This window comes from Zootoca vivipara, chromosome 14 (assembly GCF_965207765.1).
Source record: "Zootoca vivipara chromosome 14, rZooViv2.hap1.1, whole genome shotgun sequence".
NCBI classification, from domain to species: Eukaryota; Metazoa; Chordata; class Lepidosauria; order Squamata; family Lacertidae; genus Zootoca; species Zootoca vivipara.
The window spans coordinates 34,602,225-34,625,685 of NC_142597.1; the positions used below are offsets into that span (position 1 = coordinate 34,602,225).

General features: G+C 46.9%; 1 protein-coding gene across 1 annotated transcript in view; it reads right to left on the minus strand.

Annotated features, from left to right (window-relative positions):
* Positions 1 to 3,522: 3,522 nt before the first annotated feature.
* MYBBP1A (MYB binding protein 1a) overlaps positions 3,523 to 23,461 on the minus strand; it is a 49,026-nt gene continuing 29,087 nt past the window's right edge. The window contains exons 23-27 of the mRNA XM_035139435.3: positions 23,202 to 23,270; positions 15,741 to 15,854; positions 9,097 to 9,198; positions 6,276 to 6,400; positions 3,523 to 4,678 (exon numbers count right to left, since the gene is read on the minus strand). Of these exons, the coding sequence (XP_034995326.3) occupies positions 4,297 to 4,678; positions 6,276 to 6,400; positions 9,097 to 9,198; positions 15,741 to 15,854; positions 23,202 to 23,270 (792 nt within the window). The 3' untranslated portion in view covers positions 3,523 to 4,296. The remainder of the gene's footprint in view (positions 4,679 to 6,275; positions 6,401 to 9,096; positions 9,199 to 15,740; positions 15,855 to 23,201; positions 23,271 to 23,461) is intronic.

Here is a 23,461-nt window from a genome sequence, read left to right on the forward strand (position 1 = left end):
AATGAAAAGGGCATTCTGTGGTGCATCCCCCTCCCCCCCCATAATCAACACATTCCCTTAGGGGCGATCTGTTGAGGGCAACATAGCATCATAGAGTTGGAAGGGACCCTGCGGGTCATCTAGTCCAACCCCCTGAAATGCAGTAATATGTTTGCCCAACGTGGGGCTCTAACCCACAACCCTAAGTTTAAGAGGCTCACGCTCTACTGACTGAGCCATGTGTTGGATTATCTGAAGTGTATTGCTGGCAAAGCACCAATCTCCCTCAAAAGGCCCAGGTCGGTTCCCCATCCCTCCAACCTCAGGGTACATTTTTGCTACCACAACCACCCCAACTCCCGACCTGACTGGCAGCGACGGGAAGCAATGTGGAGGCATGTCGGCTTGCTGGACAGCAAAACTCAGGCCTGCAGCATCTCCAGAAACCTTCTCTGCCTCTGGCCAGATACACGCCATTCATTTAAAGCACAGCGAAATCACTTTGGACTGCCATGGACTTCCCCAAAGAATTCTGGAAGCCGCATGTTGTTAAGGGTGCTGCAATTTCCTGAGCGGTTTATCAGCCTGTCCATCCCTCTTTGCAGGGAACACCTGGGATTGTAGCTGTTTGAAGGGAATGGGCAGTGCCGTTTTGATTAAAGAAGCGCAACAAGCAAAGAGCCGCTCCTCACAGAGGGCAGCGCCATGGGTGCCAGCACAAAATGGCTGCCGCGGGCAGTTGTCATAATCTCGTTGCTGAGCAACGAGGTGCAAACCAGAAGTGTCTCTGAGGTGGACTTGCATCCGAAGTCAGATCCAGTCTTAGGGTTGGGAGAACAGCAATCCATGTGGTCAGACAGTCCAGGGATCCAGGGATCCAATGATCATGGGGTCAAGGGTCAAGACGAGCAAGAAGCCAGGAATCGCAAGCATTGTTTCCAGCATTTGACGGCTGCTGGAAGCTCAGCTTAAAAAGGCTGAAGCCAGCTGCTTCTCACCAGCACCTTCTCCTATTGAGTCCTTGAAGGCTTATCAGCTGCAGGTGGAGTCACTCCATCTTCTCCCCCCTCCAGGCTGCTGTTCCAACAGGTGAAGCTGACTCCTGGCCCATGACAGCAGAAGAAACAAAAAGTGCCAGCACTCCGTACCAGGGAGCACTAAATCAATCAATCAATCAATCCGGGGAATCAGGATGCCCTAAAACCAATCAACACCTTTAACAAACTATAGTCCCCAGGGGTGTTCGCAGAAGGCAGCGACAAAGTGGCGTCACTTTAATTATAATAAGTATTAAATTTGTATTACTTTGGTGACAATTGGTTAACGGTTATGGAAAATCAATAAAAAATAATTGGCAAAAAAAGTGCTTTAAGTGTGTGGTACGGATGTTGCCACAGAATGCTGGCTGGCAGCTGAAGGAACAGCGAATAGAAACTGTATGGGGTAGCATGCAATGGAGTATCCTGAGTAAGAGCATGGCTGGCTGCTGCAACCTTGAATGAGAGCTCTCCTCACCGCAACATTGTGGTGCACAGAATACTACAGAATCCCTGACATCCATCTCTGTTAGTACTGCTTCTCCTCAGACAGCAAAAAGCAGGTGGTTTATTCCCCCACTTTCAAAGTACCCAGAACTCCCTAGGATGGAAACCTCCCTGGGGGAACTAGGGGAGGGGGATGTTGCCCATGGCGCCAGCCATTTTCACCCACCCTTTCCCCCTCAGATGCCTAATCCTCTTCCTATGTCAAAAGGCCTCTTCCCAGGCCACGAGGGAGATGCTGATGGGAGCGTTGCCATGGTACCCTTGCCCTCAAGGGGTCTGGAACCTTGAATCGCCCGGCTGCTTGGCGAGATAGTCATTTTCACACCACGGAGAGATCCACTTCTCCTCGGCGGAGAACTTTTTAGCGGCTCTTATGAATGTTCTCCAACGGGACGGGACGCCTCTTCTCCTCAGGCACAAAAAGATGAGCAGCTGTTTCCTTCAAGACACACGCAGAGGGTGGGCTGCTCTAGCGGCATAATTAAAGAATAATTAAAACAGCGAGACTGAACGAAGGGACGTGGGGGACGCACATGGCCCTGGTGTCTTCCTACGCTCCTCTCTACATCTAATCCTATTCTATGGCACAAGACATGACAGGCCGAAGGACGAGCAGATCCGAGGTGGAATATCAAGCTCTATGCGTTATAAAAACACTGGGGAGTTGTGCTTGTGTCTTCTGCCTGCTCTGTTTCTGCGCAAATTACAAACATGCGCACTGCAGATAGAAATCTAGCATAGAAGTGAGGCGTCTCCCTAGGAACCTTCTTCCCAACTAGTTTTCTACATGCAGGGGCTTGAGTTTTCATACAGAGAAGTCCATCACTTAACTGCCTTAACGTGGAGTGGACCAGGCACTAGTTTGCCTCACTGTCTGCTCTTTTAAGAAAACCGGACCAATGTATTAACCCCACCAAAATTAGACTTTAGTAGCCCCCAAATTGTATTGACAGACCCCATTCAAGATTACGATTTAGGTCCAATTAAAATGTATGATTTAGGCCGCAAACCAAGAGTAAGTCAGCAAGCCCTGCCGAACTCTTGAGCAGAGATCTCTAGTGGTGCAGGTAAGCATGTGGCAAGACACTTGGCATCCCGTCGAGGCAGAAATTCACCAGGACAGAACACAAGAAGCAGATTTGGCATCTGGCTGGCTAACAGCCTGACATATTTAAGAATTCATGAACTGTGGAAATATAAACGGGAGGCAGTGGATCATTTGCAGCCTGGTACAGCCTTGTGAGGATTAACAAAATGGTACAGCTTAGAAAATTGTCCTTGGACGCTGTGCTTGACAACATGCCACTTTTCGTATAATTACTTTTTTTTTAAAGGGCTTTTTTGGTTTAGTGCAAGAGGAAGTGCAAAGATGATGGAAGTCATAGAATCATAGAATCGTGGAGTTGGAAGGGAGCCTCGGGGTCATCTAGTCCAACCCCCTGCAATGCAGGAATTCTCAGCTCCTGCTTTGCCTCAGTCTTCTCCAAAACAAGGGAAACTGTGCTCAACCTGGCAAAAACAAGTGATTAAAAAGGACTAGCTGCTCTAAAAACTTATAAAGTATAAGTATACTTCTAGCATTAGTAGAACATGAGATATGAAACAGAAAATACAGGCACTATTTTTCTCAATTTTTTTCTATGAGAAACTATTCCTTTCATTGTTTTATTCTCCCCCCAACGAATAAACTTCAGCAACATCATTTTCTCTTGCCCCAGGTGGCATAAGCCACACCAGAGGGTTCCAATTACAAGGGGAAGGACTTATGATTGTCCAGAAGCACAAAGGAGCATCTCCGGTGGTGTTGAAGCAGAATTTCCTGCACTGGCAGAGGGCTGGGCTGGGTGACGCTGGCCCTCCCTTCCAGCGCTAGGACAATCCTTTCTTATATTGTTAATCTTTTGCAAAGGGGGGCATCGATTCCCGCCCCTGTCTATCAAATAAGCACATGCAGAGAAAAAACCTGTTCCACTTCTAACAGAGACTTCACCACGGCTAACTCTTTTAAAACATATAATTTTAATGAAGGATTATACACCCAACAGCGGAGTAACTTGCAGCCTTCTGTTATTGAAAAGGTCAGGATAGCGGACTGGAGAGGATCATAAATCTGAATGTTCCAAGGAGTTCTGACAGCGTCGTCTAAAAGGGGCCGCTTCCATTTAAACCCAAAATGTGTTATATTATCTGTGATCTGGCTTCCTTTGGGGGCTTTCTGAGCACATTAACCAAGGTACCCAAAACATTTTTTTTATTTATTTTTGTTTCAAGGCTAGTAACTCTGGAGCAGAGTATTGGACTTCCAAGCAGTAGTAATATACTACCAGTAACAGTCTACTATAGCAGTATTATAGTAGTATAGTTAAAATTCTGCGAGCTGATTTTTTTATATATGTACATAAAAGGGATGCTTACCACACATTTGTATTCGGTGCATTATTTAACCAGGGTTTCCCAAACTTGGGCCACTGGCTGGTTTTGGACTACAATTCCCATTATCCATGACCACAGGTCCTGCTACCTAGGGATGATGGGAGTTGTAGTCCAACCACAGCAGAGGACCCAAGTCTGGGAAACCCTGGTTTAAACCAAACAAAAGGGTTTTTTTCCAGCCTTCGCCAACCTGGCGCCCTCCAGGCGTTTTGGACTACAATGTGCTCGCTGGGGCCGATGGGAGTTGTAGTCCAAAACATCTGGAGGGCGCCAGGTTGGTGAAGGCTCCTCTGAGCATTTATAAAACCAGCCCTTTCCCCCTTCTGGTTCCTTTCACAAATCAGTCCTCTGCCATCTTCCCTTTCTTCCCCTTCTTTTTCTTCTTCTTCAAACTGCCCTGCTGCGCATCGGCCGTTTTGCTGCCCCCTTGCGGCTGCGCCCGCTTTTTGGCTGGAGGACCCTCCACGGACACTTGGCTCTGGCCGCTGCCTCCCCCTTGCTTCTTCCTCTTCCTTTTCCTCTTCTTCCCCGCAGGGGTGGCGTTGGTGGCAACAGTCATGGCTGCCTCTTTGCCGCCGTTCTCCTGGGTCTGGCTTGGCGGCACCTTCTTGCGGTTCTTGCGTATCTTAGTGGCGGGGAGGAAGCCCTTTTTCTTCCGCTTTGGCGCCTCGGCTGCGGTTGGGTTCTTCGGCTGGGCCAGGGCTTTCTCCTTGACCGGTCGCCTGGAAATCAAGAGAAGATGGTCCAAGTTGGTCCAGAGAAACAGGCAGGATGGATAAATCACAGAAGAGCAAAAGGGGTGGTGTTTTTTGTATCTATGGTGTGGCTTTATGGTGAGTTAAGAGCAGTGGCTCCCCCCCCAGCCCTGTTATTATGATATTTATATAGGGTGAGTCCTTTAAAAGAGGCCCCGTGGATACAGAGTACACATGTTCCACGGGGCCTCTTTTAAAAGACTCGCCTTGTATAAATAAGTAAAGCTCATCTATTCCAGGCTTCCCAAACCTGGGCCCCCTCTGGATGTTTCATTTATTTATTTATACACGGCTTGATTGTAAAATAAAAATAAAACAAGCAATAAAATTATCACTAAGAAAAATCAGCAACAATGCAGTAATATGGCATTTCAAAACGTTAAAACAACAACAGACTAAAAGCAAATTAAAACTCGTATCAACTTTCTAAACACCTGGATAGGGCCAGGGGGGTAGCGTGGAGCCCGGGCACATTTTTGGGGGGGGGGGGCTGGCAGGGTGCATGGCTGCCCTGCTGCATCCTACTCACGTTGCCCTCTGCGCCCCCCCCCTCCTGAAGTGTGCCTGCGTACCAGGCATCATATTTAACAGCCCATAGATTACGAAGCTGTCTTAATGCAGAGAGCCATAGAATCGTAGAGTTGGAAGAGACCACAAGGGCCATCCAGTCCAACCCCCTGCCGAGCAGGAAACACCATCAAAGCATTCTTGACATATGCCTGTCAAGCCTCTGCTTAAAGACCTCCAAAGAAGGAGACTCCACCACTCTCCTTGGTAGCAAATTCCACTGCCGAACAGCTCTTACTGTCAGGAAGTTCTTCCTAATGTTTAGGTGGAATCTTCTTTCTTGTAGTTTGAATCCATTGCTCCGTGTCCGCTTCTCTGGAGCAGCAGAAAACAACCTTTCTCCCTCCTCTATATGACATCCTTTTATATATTTGAACATGGCTATCATATCACCGAACAAAACCTGAGCGGGCCTCAGGTGCATCTTCTTCATTTATGGAACTGCAACTGCAGGCGAGTAGGGGGGAAAGTTGGGAATACGGCAAGGGGAAAGGAGTTGAAGAAATCCCTGAGCTGTTCCAACCCAGGTTGCTATTGTTAGGAGCCTAGGCAGCTGCCTTAGACAAAGTCAGACCATTGGGTCCATCTAGCTTAGTGCTGTCTACACTGACTGGCAGCAGCTCTCCAGGGTTTCAGGGAGGGGTCCTTTCCAGCCCCACCTGGAGATGCCAAGGATGGAACCGGGGACCTTCTGCATGCAGAGCAATGTTCTACCAGCAAGTCACATTTAGTGGCATTATATTTATAGGCCAAGGAGCTCAAGCAGGCAGACGTGGTCCTCCCTCTACTCATTTTATCCTGCGAGGGAGGTTGTTCCTGGCTGAGCGTGGATTTGAACCCAGGTCTCCCATGCCTGTAGTCTGTTCACCACACCACAGAACTTCTCCTGCTGGGGACCCCTCGTGAGCTTTCATTTTAATGAAAGTAATAAACAAACGCAAGGGCCAACAATGCGATTCACATCCGGCCAGGTTTCGCCCCAGAACAAAGCACCTACGTGACGCCCAGGAGCTTCATGACGTCCCAGTAGAGATTGTTGAGTCGTGTGGACCTCCCAAAGCCTTCGTGCTGACTCAGCGCCTGCAGCACATCGCGCAGCCCTGCCAGATCCACGTTCAGCTTCTGAAGAGGAAAGACCACAAAGCCAGATTGGTTGGCGTCCGCCAAACACTGCACCTCAAATAAGTCAGGCAAAATGCAAATCGGTATCACAAATTGGCAAGATGCGGTCCCGACCCTGCAACGGAGCAGTCATTTGTTGCCATGTTAATGAATTTAAATTTCAGATACGTATCTCAGAGCAATTTAATATAAGCATATAAAAACAGTTTCATATACGTACAGTGGAACCTCTACTTACGGACAGAATCAGTTCCGGAGGTCCGCCCGTAAGTTGATCTGGGTTGCTGGTAGAAGCACCGTTGTGCGCAGGCGCATTTGGCAGCAGCTGCATCTGCACATGCACAAACGGCAAGAGCCGCTACTGAACCTGCGTGAACCGCAGCAAACCCGGTATTTACTTCCAGGTTTGCTGCAGTCACAACTTGGATCGGGCCCAAGTAGAGGCGGTCATAAGTAGAGGTTCTACTGCATTGGTAGGCAAACTAAGGCCCAGGGTCCGGATCCGGCCTAATCGCCTTCTAAATTCGGCACGTGGACGGTCCGGGAATCAGCGTGTTTTTACATGAGTAGAATGTGTCCTTTTATTTTAAATGCATCTCTGGGTTATTTGTGGGGCATATTTTTCAAAATATAGTCTGGTCCCCCACAAGGTCTGAGGGACAGTGGACCGGCCCCCTGCTGGAAAAGTTTGCTGACCCTTGTTCTACTGCATTTGCTTTTTTTTTAGAAATCAGATTCAAAGCAGACAAACCCGGGTGGAAATCTCCACTTAAGTGTCTTCTTGAAAAAAGAATTTTAATGTCTGCACAAAAGACAACAGAGGCAGCGACTGCTATGGAATGACAGAGAAGAGTTCCACATAAAAGGTCTGTTAACAGAAGGCCGGCTGAAGCTCACTTTCAGACGCCAGTCAACAGAAGCTGGCGGATATTTGTGGACTGAAGCCAGGGCATGAATGGGAATGAAGGGAGAGCGAATGACGAAGGAACGTCCCTGCTGGCGTTCTTCGTGGATGTTGGCTGCTGCATGTTTGTGTGTGTGTGAGAACGGGAGGCTTCAAATGCGGTCGAGGCAAGTGGTGCGCGCACCTTCGTGCAAACGCGGTGTGCGAAAAAGGAAACTGGTGGATATTCATGAACAGGTGAAATCTGTAGAAACTGGCAGGCTGAAGTTAGCAGATGAAGTTGCTGGGCAGATGCCAGTGGTGGTGCTCTGAGTGATGCTGCTAAATTTCAACCATCCCACACACTGCCCTTTTTTTTTCCTTCCAGGGATGTCTGAAGCCGGGCCAAGTTTTCTCAAGACCACCCACGAAAGCAGTGAAGAGAACTGTAGCGATCAAGGCCAGCCAGCTTATATTGATAAATAAAATTCTTTCTAAACACATCTAACCTGTAGAGTCTGGTCTTTTTCTTCCAAAATAGATAAAATGGGGTATCTTATACCCGAGTTTCATGCCACCCACCCGCTTGGGATCATTACACATGATGGTTGCGCTGAGAAATGGATAATATGTGAGCAAATCGCTGCTGAGGTGCCCCCGTCATCGTCAGGGCTGGGGAAGCTGTGCTGATGATTCCCTGGCTGCTGCCACTGGCTACAGATTGCCGGCGATTTCACAGAAAGACATGGGGGGGGGGTTGAGAAGGATGCTATCATTGGGAGGGAGGGAGGGAGGGAGGGAGGAGACCTGAGAGAAGGAAGCTCGGGGGAAGCTGGAGACCCAGAAGGGAAACCTGGGTTGGCTCCTTCCTGTTTTGAGCTGTCAACCTCTCTCTCCCACAAGGGTCCTGTCCTTGTCTCACCCACACAGCTGTCAAAACAGCCACAAATGATTTTTTCCACTGACAATCAAGCTCCACCCCCCAAACAACAACAACAACAACAACATGTTATTTATACACCACCCATTCTGGCTGGGTTTCCCCAGCCACTCTGGGCTGCTTCCAATAGAATATAATATTAAAATACAACAATCTATTAAACATTAAAAGCTTCCCTAAACAAGGTTGCCTTCAGATGTCTTCTAAAAATCTGGTAGTTGTTTTTCTCTTTGACATCTGGTGGGAGGGTGTTCCACAGGGCCGGTGCCACTACCAAGAAGGCCCTCTGCCTGGTTCCCTGTAACTTGGCAGCTCGCAGCAAGGGAACCACCAGAAGGCCCTCGGTGCTGGACCTCAATGTCCAGGCAGAACGATGGGGGTGGAGACGCTCCTTCAGGTATACTGGACTGAGGCCATTTAGGGCTTTCAAGGTCAGCACCGACACTTTTAATTGTGCTCCATCAGGTGTCAACAACTACACAAGATGAACAACTACACAACTTTCCGAAGACATCTGAAAGCAGCCCTGTATTGGAAAGTTTTTAATGTCAAGTGTTTCACTGTGTTCTGTTATATTCTGGAAGCTGCCCAGAGTTGCTAGGGCAACCAAATCAGATGGGTGGTGTATATAATAATAATAATAATAATAATAATAATAATAATAATAATAATAATAATAGTTGTTGTTGTCGTCCCCAATGTACAGTAAGGCTTAATTTCCATCCAGCCTTATCTCACACCAAGAAACACCTATTCTCAACTACAAAGACCTAGCAGAACAGCAATCTTAATCCATATGATCAATTTACGTGAGCTAAGAGACTCCAGCGTCCCAGATAAAAGATAAAACCAGGCTGGAAGAGCGGCATCTACCTGCTGAGTCACAGTTTTTATGAGGTAGTTCAGTAGCTCCAGACATTTGATGATCTTCTCCTGGTCCACCTTGACCTTGATCTCACTCACTGTCTTTAAAGTCTGAGAGAAAAAAGGAAGCAAGGAAATGAAATCAATTACCACGCAAATCATATCCATGAAGAGGAACCTTCAAGACATTGACGTTATTTGTTGCAGTTTCCTCAGCGCTGCTACAAAAAGAGAAAATAAAGCAAAGGATCTGAAAACTATCACTCCAGAACATTAAAAATCTATCTTTAGAATCATGGTGTAAGAAAGTATGGAAAGTTACACGGGCAAAAAAAACTAGTGAAGTTGAGGAACAAAAGCAACTGAAGGAAATGAATTACGTTTTGTGAAACTTGGTCTGCTGTTATTGGTTTTATTAAGAGAGAATGAGAGGAAAATAAACCACCACCACCCCCCAAAAAAAACCTATAACTCCCATCATGCCTGACCATTGATCACGCCTGCTAGGCCTGATGGGAGTTGCAGTTCAGCAACATCTGGCAGGCCAAAGTTACCCTACTCTTGGCCTAGGGATTGTCTCCAGTGCTAGTCCTCCTCAGAGAAAACCCATTGGAAATAATGGGCCTGACTAGCTTGGGCCCCATTCATTTCAATGAGCCTATTCCTTAGGCGCCTCAGCTTCTCGTGAGCATATCAACTCCGCAAAATCATCAGGGTGCCATAGGTCTCCGCATACATCTGGGGTTTTGCTGTGTGAGCTTGGGGTCAGGGACAGTGGTGCAGCCCCATAAATACTGGAATTGGGGGCTGGCAAGTGCTGAACTTCGCAGAGGTTCAACGAGACCCTTGGGTCAGGCCCGGTATGCGACATGCGACAAAGAACTCTGAAGTTCCACAGCACCAGGTCACGAGTTCTCTTCCTGGTCCCCTCCTCCCAGAATGCCTTGCTCAGAATGAGACAGAGAGCAGGGGGACGAGCAGAGGCTGCAGAGGCATTCATTGCCCCCTGGTGTGTTGTGGGTGGGCTGGCCCTGTATTGGCCTGATCTAGCCTAGTCCTGCCCACTCTGCCGGACAGTGGCTCCCTGCAATCTTCCCTATCAACTGCTACCCAATTCATTCGGCTAGAGATGTCTGTGCAAAAGCAGGTGCTCCACCAACTGAATTATCGTCTGTTCCTTTTGCAGGAGTTTTTAAGCAGAGGTTGGATGGCCACCTGTCAGGGATCCTTTAGCTGCGATTCTTGCCTTGCAGGGGGTTGGACTAGATGGCCCGTGGGGGCCCTTCCAATGCTACCATTCTAGGAGACGATGATTCCAGTAAAAAAAATGTTGCTGTGTTTCATCATTCTGGTGAGCGATGCAGATTATGCTGTTTCCCAGAGAAGGAGGGGAAAGAGCCGGAAACAAAGATGAAGATTATTGCTATTGTTTTATTTAAGAAAGCTATGCCGCCGCTCCTCCCTGAGCCAACCCGTATCATCTCTGGCTGGTCTGACACACAGTTTAAATAGCGGGATTGTTCTCTTCGGCAAGTGAGGCTCCCTTTGTCTCCAGGTCCTGCTGCCTACAGACAGAGCAGGCCTCAATATGCACAGCCCTAGTCTTCAGTCTGCTCTGCGAGGAGCCACCACCAAATCAGGGCAAGATCTACACCAGAATCTACACTGGCGCAGAGATTCCATGGGGCGACAGGGTTTGCCTAGCTATGTTTCTGCCTAGTTATTTATTTTACTTATTTGTTGCATTTACAGTGGTACCTCGCAAGACGAATGCCCTGCAAGATGAATTTTTCGCAAGATGAATGCGTCTTGCGATCTGATGGTGGCTCACAGAACGAATTCGTTTTGCGAAAAATTCGTCTTGCGTATCGCGGTTTCCCCTAGGAATGCATTGAAATTTAATTAATGCATTCCTATGGGCAAAAAAAAAATTTCAATTTCAATGCATTCCTATGGGAAACCGCGATTCGCAAGACGAATTTTTCGTGAAAACGAATTGACTCACGGAACGAATTAAATTCGTCTTGCGAGGCATCACTGTATATCCTGCCCTTTTCTCTGAGCAGCTCAAGGGGGTTGGTGTATGTGGCTCTCCCCCTCCTCATTCAATCCCTACAACATCCCGGCCTAGAGCTTCCTGGCAAGCCCCTGCGTTGCCATGAAAATAATGCCTTCCCTCCTCTCACCATGCAAGGCCAGGTGCCCGGGACCATCCTTAGCGAACAGCTTACGTGATTCATTCCGTCTGCTGGAATGCAGAGGTGAATCTACGAGTCCAGCAGGCTAATTCATCAGCTGACTGGCATATTTCTAAGCCAGAGGACCCCTGCCTTCCACCTCTGTTTGCTGCCTTTGTGCCAAAAGAAAACCTTGCCGCAAACATCAACATTAAAATAAATATTTCCACTATCAGGATCCCAGACACGGATTGGCAAAAGCCAGACTGCCTGGTCTGCAGAGGGTTGATGCAGGATATCCTCCATTTGTGTACAGTGGTACCTCGGTTTATGAACACAATTGGTTCCGGAAGTCTGTTCATAAACTGAAGCGAACTTTCCCATTGAAAGTAATGGAAAGTGGATTAATCCATTCCAGACGGCCCGTGGAGTACTTAAACTGAAGCGTTCATAAACTGAAGCGAACTTTCCCATTGAAAGTAATAGAAAGTGGTTTAATCTGTTCCAGACAGGTCCGCGGAGTACTCAACCTGAAGCGTACTTAACCCAAAGCATGGGTGTAATTGGTTCCGGAAGTCTGTTCATAAACTGAAGCGAACTTTCCCATTGAAAGTAATGGAAAGTGAATTAATCCGTTCCAGATGGGTCCGCGGCGTTCGTAAACCGAAAATTAATAAACCGAGGTGTTCATAAACCGAGGTTCCACTGTACACATAAAGTGTTATTTTTTATATTATCCAAGCTTAACTGATGCTGCTGTGCTCTCTCTCTCTCTCTCTCTCTCACACACACACACACACACACACACACACACACCCTGCTTTTGTCACCAGGTTCAGCTTCCCTAAGCCATCAAAATATGTCGCTCATTATTGGTTTTTGGTTTTTAATAACAGCGATGGATTGAAACAGACAGGCCCCTGAAGCGATCCTGCGGATTTAAGCAAGGACAAAGCACCACGAACAAATCAGAACCTGAGCTCCGCGTATATCGAATAGCCAGCATTTGAGACGAGAACACGGGTTAGCTCATGTATCATCTTCCCAGAGCAAATTGTGCCCAAAGCTGCTCACAACAAAACATACACTTATTATCAAAACACAGTATCTGATTTGGGGGGGGGGGGGTAGAAGGAAAAGCTCTCCAGCTGCCTACAAGACGTATTCTGGTGTCGTGCCTGATGCCTGCCAAAACAAATTTTTTTTACAAAAGAAACACTGGGTCCTGTTTTCAACCAGTTCTTCATATTTGCAGTTTCTTGGGGGTTGGGGGGGGGGGGCTGGACACATGGCAGGGGAGGACGGGGGAAGTTCCAGTGTGCAAGCGTACATCCTTGCACCGATGGGACATGTTAGCTAGATCCTAGATCGGAGAAGTAGACCAAAAGAATCTAACCCCTCTGGGCCTATTTTAAAATGTTCCTCCTTACCAACCAGAGTGCCCCACTGAAATTAAAGGACCTAACCCGCCACCCCCATGAATTTCAATGGGTCTACCCTGACAGGGATGAAGCCTTAGGGTGCTAAGATCCTCTGGTGAGCACCTTCTCTCGATCCCATCAACATCAGAGGTGCAGTTGGTGGTGACAAAGAGAAAGAGCCTTTTCTGTGGCAGCCCCCATATTGTGGGATTCCCTCCCAAGAGAGGCTAGACTAGCTCCTTCCTCGTTCTCTTTCCTCCAGAAGGCTAAGACCCTCCTTTTCAGGCAGGCCAATGAAAACTCAGGTGCAGGCGATGCTGATCGCTGGGCTGCCATCAGGGCAAACTGTACTTTCATGGTTGGTCCTAAATGTGTTTCACTGTATTTAAACTATTGCTTTAAAATACAGTAGTGTGTTTTTTATGATTTTGTGTTTTTAGTGTTTTAAAAAAATGTTGCAAGCCACCTTGAATCCCAATTTGGGAAAATGGCAGTATACAAATACATTAAAAGTAATAATAATAATTAAAAAACCATATTAAAGCTGGGGAGCTGACGGTTGTTATGATTATTTTATCAGCATGCTTTTTTTACTATTGATGCTCCGTAAAATGAGTTCTTAATGCTGTACATCTCTCTGAGATCTTTTGATAAAGGGCTGTATATAAATTGAAAATAATAATAATAATAATAATAATAATAATAATAATAAATTTTCTGGAATCAATTTTGGAACGAAGGCACAGAAGACAAGTTGCCTGCGATTGCTCAGGCGTTGCGGAGAACCTGAAACACTGCTGACCCCGCAAATGGTATCCCAATCAGTATGGATGCAAATAATGTCAGGAAGTTCTTATTATGTAAGTGAACACAGAGATGCAGAGGCCTGCAGCTAGTTAGGATGCTATTTTAGGCAACTGCCACATATTCCCCCCAATAGCCTCTTTCTCCTCCCCCAGACTCCCTTTCCTTCGGCTTCCTGTTACACAACACGCTGAAAAAGAACGGCTCCCCAACCTGTTAACTCCTGCAATCATCTGTCTTGTATCACCTGCAGCAGGTGGACTAGACCCCGTGCAGCCCTATTAAATTACAAGCCAAGGTGAAAAGGAGGGCACAGTGGGAAGCGAAAGGCTGCAGCAAACTGGGCCCCAGCGAGCGATTTAGCAGAAGCACCTGTCAAAGGGGGGGGGACGGCTCCAGGTGTCTGTTTCCTGAGATACGAGAAATGCAGGTAGCTGTGTAGGGTCCATTGCAGAGAGGGAGATGGAGGGGGAGAGAGAGAGAGAATATCTAGGAATAGCAGTAAGGTAATACCTGCATTACAGCTAGCTGAAATGTCACTTTTGGGTTTTCCACAACCCTTCTTCAGGTTAGATGAAAAGGAAAGAGGAGGAAGGGTAGGCAAAAAGGGCAAGGAAATGTCTCTCTGTACCTTTTAAGATTGAGTGGGTGTTAAGCAAGCCCAATTCTCTCTTTTCGAAATAAATGTTATTGAGGCTGATAGAGAAAAATACAAAACTTGGTATATTTTCCCATTTTTTAACCAAACCAAGACTTTTTATATAGATACAATAAAAACACAGAAGGGGAGGAGGAATAGAGAAGGGGGGGATAAATAAAAAAAGAATAGAAAATAGGCTAAAAGAGAAAGATAGAAACGTAAAATTCTGAAAGTAAAGAACTTGCAATTCTTCATCTGTCTACTATATAAAAACAGTATTATAGTCCAATCCACTGTGACACCCCACAAAGCCACTTTCTATAAACAAACATAATCTTCAACCCTCAAATCCAGATGTCATTATTTCTTTCTGGCGCAAAAAGTCTGTGAGAACTTTCCAACCTTTAGCAAATGTTAACAATGACTTTTCTCTGATTAAACATGTCCATTTCGCCATCTTAGCGAGCAAGCCTAATTCTATCAGACCGTGCTGGGTTGGAAAACGGATTTAAAGACTGCAGCGGAAGAAAGTAATGGTCCTTCTCCCTTTGAAAGTATCATACACATTCACCTCCAGATGTTTTTGCCAACAACTCCCATCAGCCCTTGCCAGCATGACCTGCTAAATATCTAAAGGAATACTTTGGATAAGGACTTTGGCCAACTGTATTCTGTCCTGTTCTCCAATGTTCCTTTCACAGTTTGCATTATGGAACTGTGGCCTTTTTCACGGATACACTGCTACGTTGTGTAAACGGCCTCGGTCCAGTATACCTGAAGGAGCGTCTCCACCCCCATCGCTCTGCCCGGACACTGAGGTCCAGCGCCGAGGGCCTTCTGGCGGTTCCCTCGCTGCGAGAAGCCAAGTTACAGGGAACCAGGCAGAGGGCCTTCTCGGTAGTGGCACCCGCCCTGTGGAACGCCCTCCCACCAGATGTCAAAAAGAAAAATAACTACCAGACTTTTAGAGGACATCTGAAGGCAGCCCTGTTTAGGGAGGCTTTTAATGTTTAATTGATTATTTTATTTTATTTTTCTGTTGGAAGCCGCCCAGCCAGATGGGCGCGGTATAAATAATAAATTATTATTAATTATTATTATTATTATTATTTTCATTCATGCCAGTAGGAGTGGCACAACAGCAAACATTATTGGACAACACTGCCACTCCCCCCCACCCTACACTTCCCGCACATATGTGCCTCTGTTCCCAAATTCCCCCATGGCAAAATCAGGTAAGACCTGTAGGCAGGTATACTACCCCAAATTTTGTCACTTTACTCCTGCAATTTTCTGAGTTAATGTTTTTTTCCCCCTTGAAACCAATTGATATGGAAATGGGTGCTAAAACTTCCACTATGGTTCCAGAAGTGGCTTTTACATCACGAGGAAGCTCAAATACAATGTGCAAATTAACTGTTAGGGAAACATAAGGGAAATGGAATAAACTGCTGCATGAACAGAGCCCATTCCTATTCCTCAGCAGCATATGAGCGCAGCTTTCTTGTCTACAGATCAGATAATACCCTCAAGGCAGCAGTAGAGGTATGAGATTTATCTGGGGGAGGGGAAACCAAACACTGCTTTTAATATTAGGCCGGAACATCTCACCTCTTTTATCTGATTGGTGCTCTCCCTGATCAGCTCCTCCCACTCGTTTTCGGACAGCGAGAGCTTAAGATCGCGGGTCTGCAGAGCTTTCTGAAGAAGCATGCATGCCTGGGCCTGAAAAAGAAAGGGGTGGAAAAGCAGGTGAAAACTGGTAGAAGATGGGAAGCGATCTCCCCAGCCCACCCCTAAGTCTGTGTCTAATAGTAGTTTTGCAGGGCAGGGGAACCTAAGTCGAGGAGATGGTGCAGGAGACTTACACGCCCTCCCAGAGGGAGACACCTGATCAAAATCCCATTTTGCAGCTGCTTTTAAGACTTCTTAAAACCGGCCAGGGGATTCCATCCTGCACCCCACCACAATGCACCCCAAGTCTCTGCTGTGTTGCCCCCTGAGGGCACAGTGCCCTTCTAAATGCACTGGGAAACCAAGAGGTTTGTTGCTGTGCCGTGTGTAAAAACAACTGGAAACTCCCAGGCAAAAGAAACCTCACACCCAGAGGGTGTGATTGCCTCTGGGTCCTGATCCTTGCACATGCAGATAACCTAGCCTTTAACAACCTGCATCTCGGAAGCACATCAGACACGAGAAGATATGTTCGCTCAGTTGGGTTCCTAAAGGCCACAAACAGAGCCATTCAACACAGAGACACTTAAAGGTCTTTCACTTCTTCCTATCTTTAAACCATTGAGGAAATTAAGCCAGCAGGAGAAAGAAGATTAGGAAGAAGTGGGAAGCACTTCCAGTTTTATTTCATCAGCTAGTGGCAAAAACACTGTCACCTTCCAGATAAAAAAAAGCCCAGCTCTGCAAACTTTGTGCCCTCCAAATTTTAAAAAAAAGATTGTTACAATCCCCATTTAGCTCCAGCTAGAGCAGTCAGTGGTCAACGGGTGATGAGAGCTTCAACTCAAAGCCACCTGGAGGGCACCAGGTTGATGAACGCTGTGATATACCAGTTTGCGCCAGGACCAGACCCTGTCTCTGTGCAACTTCCAGGAAGGAGCTGCAGTTTTATTTTTAATCGTATATCGGTGGCCAAGACAGAAGCCAGTTATAGGATGTGCAACCGGCTGACCTAAGAAAACACAGCCAGATTCTGAGACGGGCCAAAAATAAGAGGGGGAAGTTGGCCAACCCTTATGCCCCAAAGAGCTCCTGAATTTGGTGTGTGTGTGTGTGTGTGTTGCTCCCAGAGTGGGGCAGAGCTGATACCTACTGTCATGTATTTGCTGGCTGCAGAGTGGTGGGAGGCACCAGCTGGGGAACCCCCAGGGGAAGAAGGCTGGTTGTGGGATGATGATGAGCGGTCAGAGGGAGAAGGAGAAGACTGGGAGAATTGTTAAGTTGGAATGGACCTCACGGGTCATCTAGCCCAGGGATGTCCAACAGGGTCGATCGCAAGATCCCCCCCTGCCCCCCCCAAAAGCTCAACAACTTTGGTAGATCACTGCCAATTTTTTTATAGTGGGAGAAGATCGCAGTCTCTTGAAAGTTGAACATGCCTGATCTAGTCCAACCTCCTGCCATGCAGGAATCACAGCTAAGGCATCCATGACAGATGGCCCTCCAATCTCTGCTTAAAAACCTGCAAGGAAGGGGAGCCCACCACCTCCCGAGGGAGCCTGTTCCCACTGTCAAACAGCTCTTACTATCAGAAAGTTTTTCCTGATGTTTAGTCAAAATACTTCTTATAACTTGAAGCCACTGGTTCGAGTCCCACCCTCCAGAGCAGGAGAAAAATTGTACGGTGCTTTCTCTAAAAGGAAATCGCCCCAAACAATATTGGGAACTGTAGTTTAAGGGTGATGAGAACTGTAGCACTGGGAGCGGTCCACTAACAACTCCCAGCGCCCTCAGTTCCCAAGATTCTTGGGTGCGGGGGTGGGGGGATTTCCATGACTGTTAAAGTGGTGCAAAAAGTGCTTAAAATGCATGGTGTGAACCAAAGCTTTATCTTGCACCTGATAACGTCAACTTTACAGCCTTAAGAAATGTGTTAGTCCTTGAGACCACCTCTTTGTTCTTTTAAGCTGCAAAATGCTTTTGGGTATTGCTGGATGCCAGATACTAATAATGGGCATTTGAACAACGATTCCAGTAAATATCAACAATTTTTAAAAACTAGTGTCATACCTCGACAACCAAACGCTTTGACTTCCGAAGGTTTCGACTTCTGAAGTCGACAACCCCGGACGTCTTTTCGCCGTGCGCGTTCTGCGCCTGCGCAGAGCGGCATGCGCAGCCGGCGCATGTGCCGACAGCGCGCTTCAACAACTGAAAACCTTGACTTACGAAGACGGCCACAGAACAGATCGTCTTCGTAAGTCGAGGTACCACTATACCTAGTAAACCTTTGACACCAGAATTTGCCAAAGTGGGATTCCAAGGAGATGAAATGTCAAGATGCGACAGAAGTTCCCGCTCCACCTGCTAGCCAAACGCTTTGGTGAAAAGAGAGACGTCTTAGCATAATCCCTCACTGGCACCTCAAAGTTGCAACCTACCTGTGACCTTGCAACCGAGGCAATAGACTCCCCTAAGCTACGCTTGGTGGACTTTGCAAAAAAAGAAGAAGCAAAGGCTGGTGTGGATTCTTGTCACTCTCCTATCTTTTTTTTTTTAAAGCCTCTGCTCTCTACGCATCAAATGGCAAATATAATTCGAGCGCATTAGGGAAATTACTCAACCCTACAAGTCCTTGCGGACTGCCCCGGTTGAGAGACAGGTTAGCTACGCTCCGGTGAGCAATTCATCTGCTTTGCTCCAAGTGGGGAGCTCTCATTATCCCTCTTCCAACCTGTGGCAATGAAGATAAGGAGGCCAAAGCAGACCTTAGAAGGGCATCGCCTGAACAACCTAAGGAGGTGCAAGACGTGCTTAAATAATTCTGCTGCATCAGACCTTAATCTGCTCGGCATCCTTCCCCCCCCCCTTCCACCCCACAGTGGCCAATCAGGTGCCCCCAGGAAGTCCGCAAGCAGCAGCAACAGCCTTTCCCATCGATGCTCCTCTGGGTATCAGGAGACAAGATGCCACTGACTAGTGGCCCCATACAGCCTTATCCTCCCTGAATTGGTTTGATTCCCTTCTAAAGCAGCTCAGGTTGGTAACCATCAAGTTAACTATGAAGTAACACTAGAACTTGCACACATCTGTGAAAGTTGCTGCTTGCCTTCTATTGCTGTGCCATTGAGAGCGTGCTCATTTATGGATTATGTGTGTGGGACGGAAGCTGCACTTCTCGGGAAAGGATAGCATTGTGTAGAATTATTAAAACAGCAGAGAGTATCATGGGCTGTTCGCTCTCTACCTTAGAACATATCTATACCATCAGGTGCCACAGAAAGGCATTAGATCAGGCATCCCCAAACTTCGGCCCTCCAGATGTTTTGGACTACAATTCCCATCTTCTCTGACCACTGGTCCTGTTAGCTAGGGATCATGGGAGTTGTAGGCCAAAACATCTGGAGGGCCGCAGTTTGGGGATGCCTGCATTAGATATATCATCCGGGTCATTGCTTCTTTGAGCTCCTGCCATTGGGACGGAGATATAGAACAATGAAGGCGAGAAGGAGCCGTCTCAAGAACAGTTTCTTTCCTAGAGCAATCTTGGCCTTAAATAGAAACTCTGGACTCTGAAGTCATCTTATTTATTTGTTATATTGTTCTGTATTGTGTTGTGCTTATTAGTATTTTAATTTATGTGGAGTGTCTTCTTTGAGTTGAGTTGAGTTGAGTTGATATAGCAACCGAGAAATTTCGTTGTTCCCGCAAGGGAACAATGGCAATAAAGATCTATTCTATTCTATTCTATTCTATTCTATTCTATTCTAAGACCTGTGCTAGCAGCTGGAGAAGAGACTGACAACCACTGCCCTCCCGGACGTCTGTGTTTTGCTTCTGCTAGCCTCCTCTGGAGTAAGGATATGGGAGCCAGCTGCGTGCCATCTAGACTGGTGAGAGGATTCCTCCCCTCTGAACTGTATTTAAGCCAGGCTTAATTTGTTTGTGTGCTATGCAAAAATCGCAATGTGAGAAAAGAACTTGGGCCCAGAGTACCTTAGGGACTCTGACTCTAAATACTCCTAAATGGCCTCAGCTCATTTATTTGTGAAGGGACGTCTCTACCTCCATCATTCAGTCTGGACACTGAGATCCAGCTCCGAGGGCCTTCTGGCGGTTCTCTCACTGCGAGAAGTAAAGTTACAGGGAACCAGGCAGAGGGCCTTCTCGGTGGTGGCACCTTCCCTGTGGAACGCCCTCCCATCAGATGTCAGGAAGATAAAGAATTACACAACTTCTAGCAGACATCTGAAGGCGGCCCTGTTCGGAGAAGTTTTTCATGTCTGACATTTTTTTATTTTATTTTTAACTCATAGAGTGGGGTAGAAAAAATAAATTATAATTATTATCATCATCATCTCAATCGCAACCAAATGCTTCCTGGACTCTACCTTGTCTATGAAATCTTATGTGTCATAACCTGTTTGGTTTCCAGAGTGCCACAAAAGCTCTTGTTTCTGCATGAAAAGAACTGAAATCTGGAGAGAGGGCGGCAAATGTGATGTCTGAGGAAAGGGGGGGGAAACCTATGCAACGGCTTTGGCCCTTGGGAGGTGTGTGATAATATAGGCACAGAATTAAGATCGATTGGCTGGTCTAAAATTAAAACCACTTAAGTGCTTGCCTGGCCTGAGGCCAGGATCCTCTCCGTTTCAAAGGGCTGAAGCTTTTGACTCTTTGCCCATCTCGTCTAAAATGGGCCACTTCCTTAAAAACAGAGAGAGAGAGAGAGAGAGAGAGAGAGAGAGAGAGAGAGAGAAGATTCTCCTATGCAAAGGAGGAAAATGCCAAATTAGGAATGGCTGACTCGATGGAGGACGGGTAACGTCTCACTTTAGGTTTCGGGTTTAATACAAGCTCTATTTCTCTGTCAAGGGCCACATTCCTTCTGGCGTGATCTGCTGGAGGCCACATGCTGGCAGTAGGCTAAACCACAAGAGGCAAGAGTGCCCCCGTTCCTCTCTTCTTTCTGACACCCCTTTCTCTCCCCACCCCTTCATCTAGGGGGCTGCCAGAGTGAACTGGCCATTTGCAGGGTTGTTTTTTTTTAAAAAAAATTGGGCCTCACACAGGCATAAAGTTCCTCTACAGACTGTGGATCAGCTGCTCCCTCCCTCTCTCTCTCTCTCTGCCGAAACCTCCTCGCAGGGTTGTTGTGACCCTTAACATGGAGGGGCAAGGCAGTGCACACATTGGCTTGAGCTCTCTGGCAGAGGAGTGGGATAAAAGGGCAATCGACAAAATAAGCTCTAATCATCGCTGAAAGCGCTAATTGCAGTTCAGAAAGAGAGTAGGCAGCACTAACTAAAGCAGGGTTATTTTTTTTTCTTTGAAAAGAAAAACCACTTTATTACCTCTCATTCTTTATGCAAAATGTTCCTTGATTAATTTTCTCCCTTTACCACCTGCTGAAAAACATCTATGGTGAAGGCATTCAACTTCAAATGCGTTCGTGCAACTGAGTCATCGCTTTGCTGCCGGTGTGGGCAGAAGTGAGCACTCACGCGAGGCGTCTTTACCCCTCTTTTAATGCCATGCTGTACGTTAATCATAAGACGCCATGTGCTGGAGTGTAATTAGTTTTTAGTTGCTGGGTTGTTGTTTTTTATTATTGCTTTTTTTATCCTGCAAATCGAGGAGTCTCAAGGCTGCAGAAGCAGCCTAGAACATAAATCACCTCTTTAAAAAATGATCAGCCAAACTCTGTTCCATCTTATTTGTTTTATTTTAATTTATTACATTCATATTAGGGCTGGGCTACATCTAGTTTTCAATATTGTGATAAGTCACCAGATAAACATTGCGATATACTGATACAGTGATACCTCGACTTCCGAACGCTTCGACTTCCGAAGGTTTCGACTTCCGAAGTCGACCCCCATCCCGGAAGTGTTTTAGCGGCGCGCGCGGCCCACGCACGCGCAGAAGCGCAAAATCACGCTTTGCGCATGCGCAGTACGGGCGCTTCGACATCGTCTTCGTAAGTCGAGGTACCACTGTACATCACAATGCCTGAAATAAGGATGGAGCTATGTAGAGACTTTGGCTGAGTTTAAAGCCATTATCTTGCTTTAAACTCAGGGGATTCTCATAGGCAGCTAAGTCATACAGAGATAAATAAAATTTCGTCCAGGAGAAAAAGGAAATAAATAAGGGAGTTCTCTCTCTCTCTCTCTCTCTCTCTCTCACACACACACACACACACACACACACAATCAGAAATTCCCTTCATTCAGGGATAAACAACTTGAGGAAGCCATTTTGAAGGTCAACTTCCCTGAGGGGGGAAATTGTCACAGCAATAAGATCAAAACCGCATTAGAGTGTGTGTGTGTGTGTGTGTGTGCTTGTGTGTGTGTGTGTGTGAGACGAGGTTAATTCAGCCTCATTTCTGTGCATGTTTCAGTCTGGAATTTGGGAGGTAAGAGTTCGATGCTTATGAACAATGTCCGGCTGACAATGGTAGGAAGCCCAATGACCCACAGGAAAAAACAGAAAAGGGAAAAAAAACGAGAGGGAATTTCCTCACACCACTTCATATTCCAGACACATTTCTGTCTCACAAGTAATTATAACTACTGGAACGGGCAAAAGCTCCCACTGCGAGAGCCAGACATCTGAGGCAAACCATTAGCAGTCCCATCAAGGCTTGCTTTCCCACTAGTATGCATTCAAAGCTATTTATTACAAACCGCAGCGTCGGCCATTTTACAAGATAAGCCAGACCCCGACACTGCCAACAGGAAAGGAAGCAACATGTCAAGGTCAGGAGTAAATGTACCACACACCCCTATTTCTTGCTTAAAACTCGGGGACCTTGGCGAGCATTAATTGCAATTAGCATAGCTGTAAGATGTTAACGCTAAGAGAATTCGTGGAAAGAGGGAGCTGTGATTAGTTTTTAAAATATCTTAAATGTACATAAGAAATCATTGGCATCACATCATTTGCACTGATATAAAAGGTAAAGGGTAAAGGGACCCCTGACCATTAGGTCCAGTCGTGTCCGACTCTGGGGTTGCGACACTCATCTCGCTCTATAGGCCGAGGGAGCCGGCGTTTGTCCGCAGACAGCTTCCAGGTCATGTGGCCAGCATGACAAAGCCGCTTCTGGCAAACCAGAGCAGCACACGGAAATGCGGTTTACCTTCCCGCTTGGAGCGGTACCTATTTATCTACTTGCACTTGATGTGCTTTCAAACTGCTAGGTTGGCAGGAGCTGGGACCGAGCAACGGGAGCTCACCCCGTCGCAGGCATTTGTCCCACCAACCTTCTGATCGGCAGGCCCTAGGCTCAGCGGTTTAGACCACAGCGCCACCCGCGTCCCTTGCACTGATATACACAAATACAAAAGGTAAATTCAGACCCCGCTCAGCTTTGGCTGCCTTTGCACTTACCTGCTGGTGCTGCCGGGCTCCTTCTGTGATCGACTTGACAATGGTGTCAATCAGTTGTTTGCACATGATCTTCGAGGGAAAAAGAAGAGACATGGGGTTAGTGGAGCCTCACATCACCAGGATCGCAAGTGATCACAGAATCATAGAGTTGGAAGAGACCACAAGGGCCATCCAGTCCAACCCCCTGCCAAGCAGGAAACACCATCAAAGCATTCCTGACAGATGGGTGTCAAGCCTCCGCTTAAAGACCTCCAAAGGAG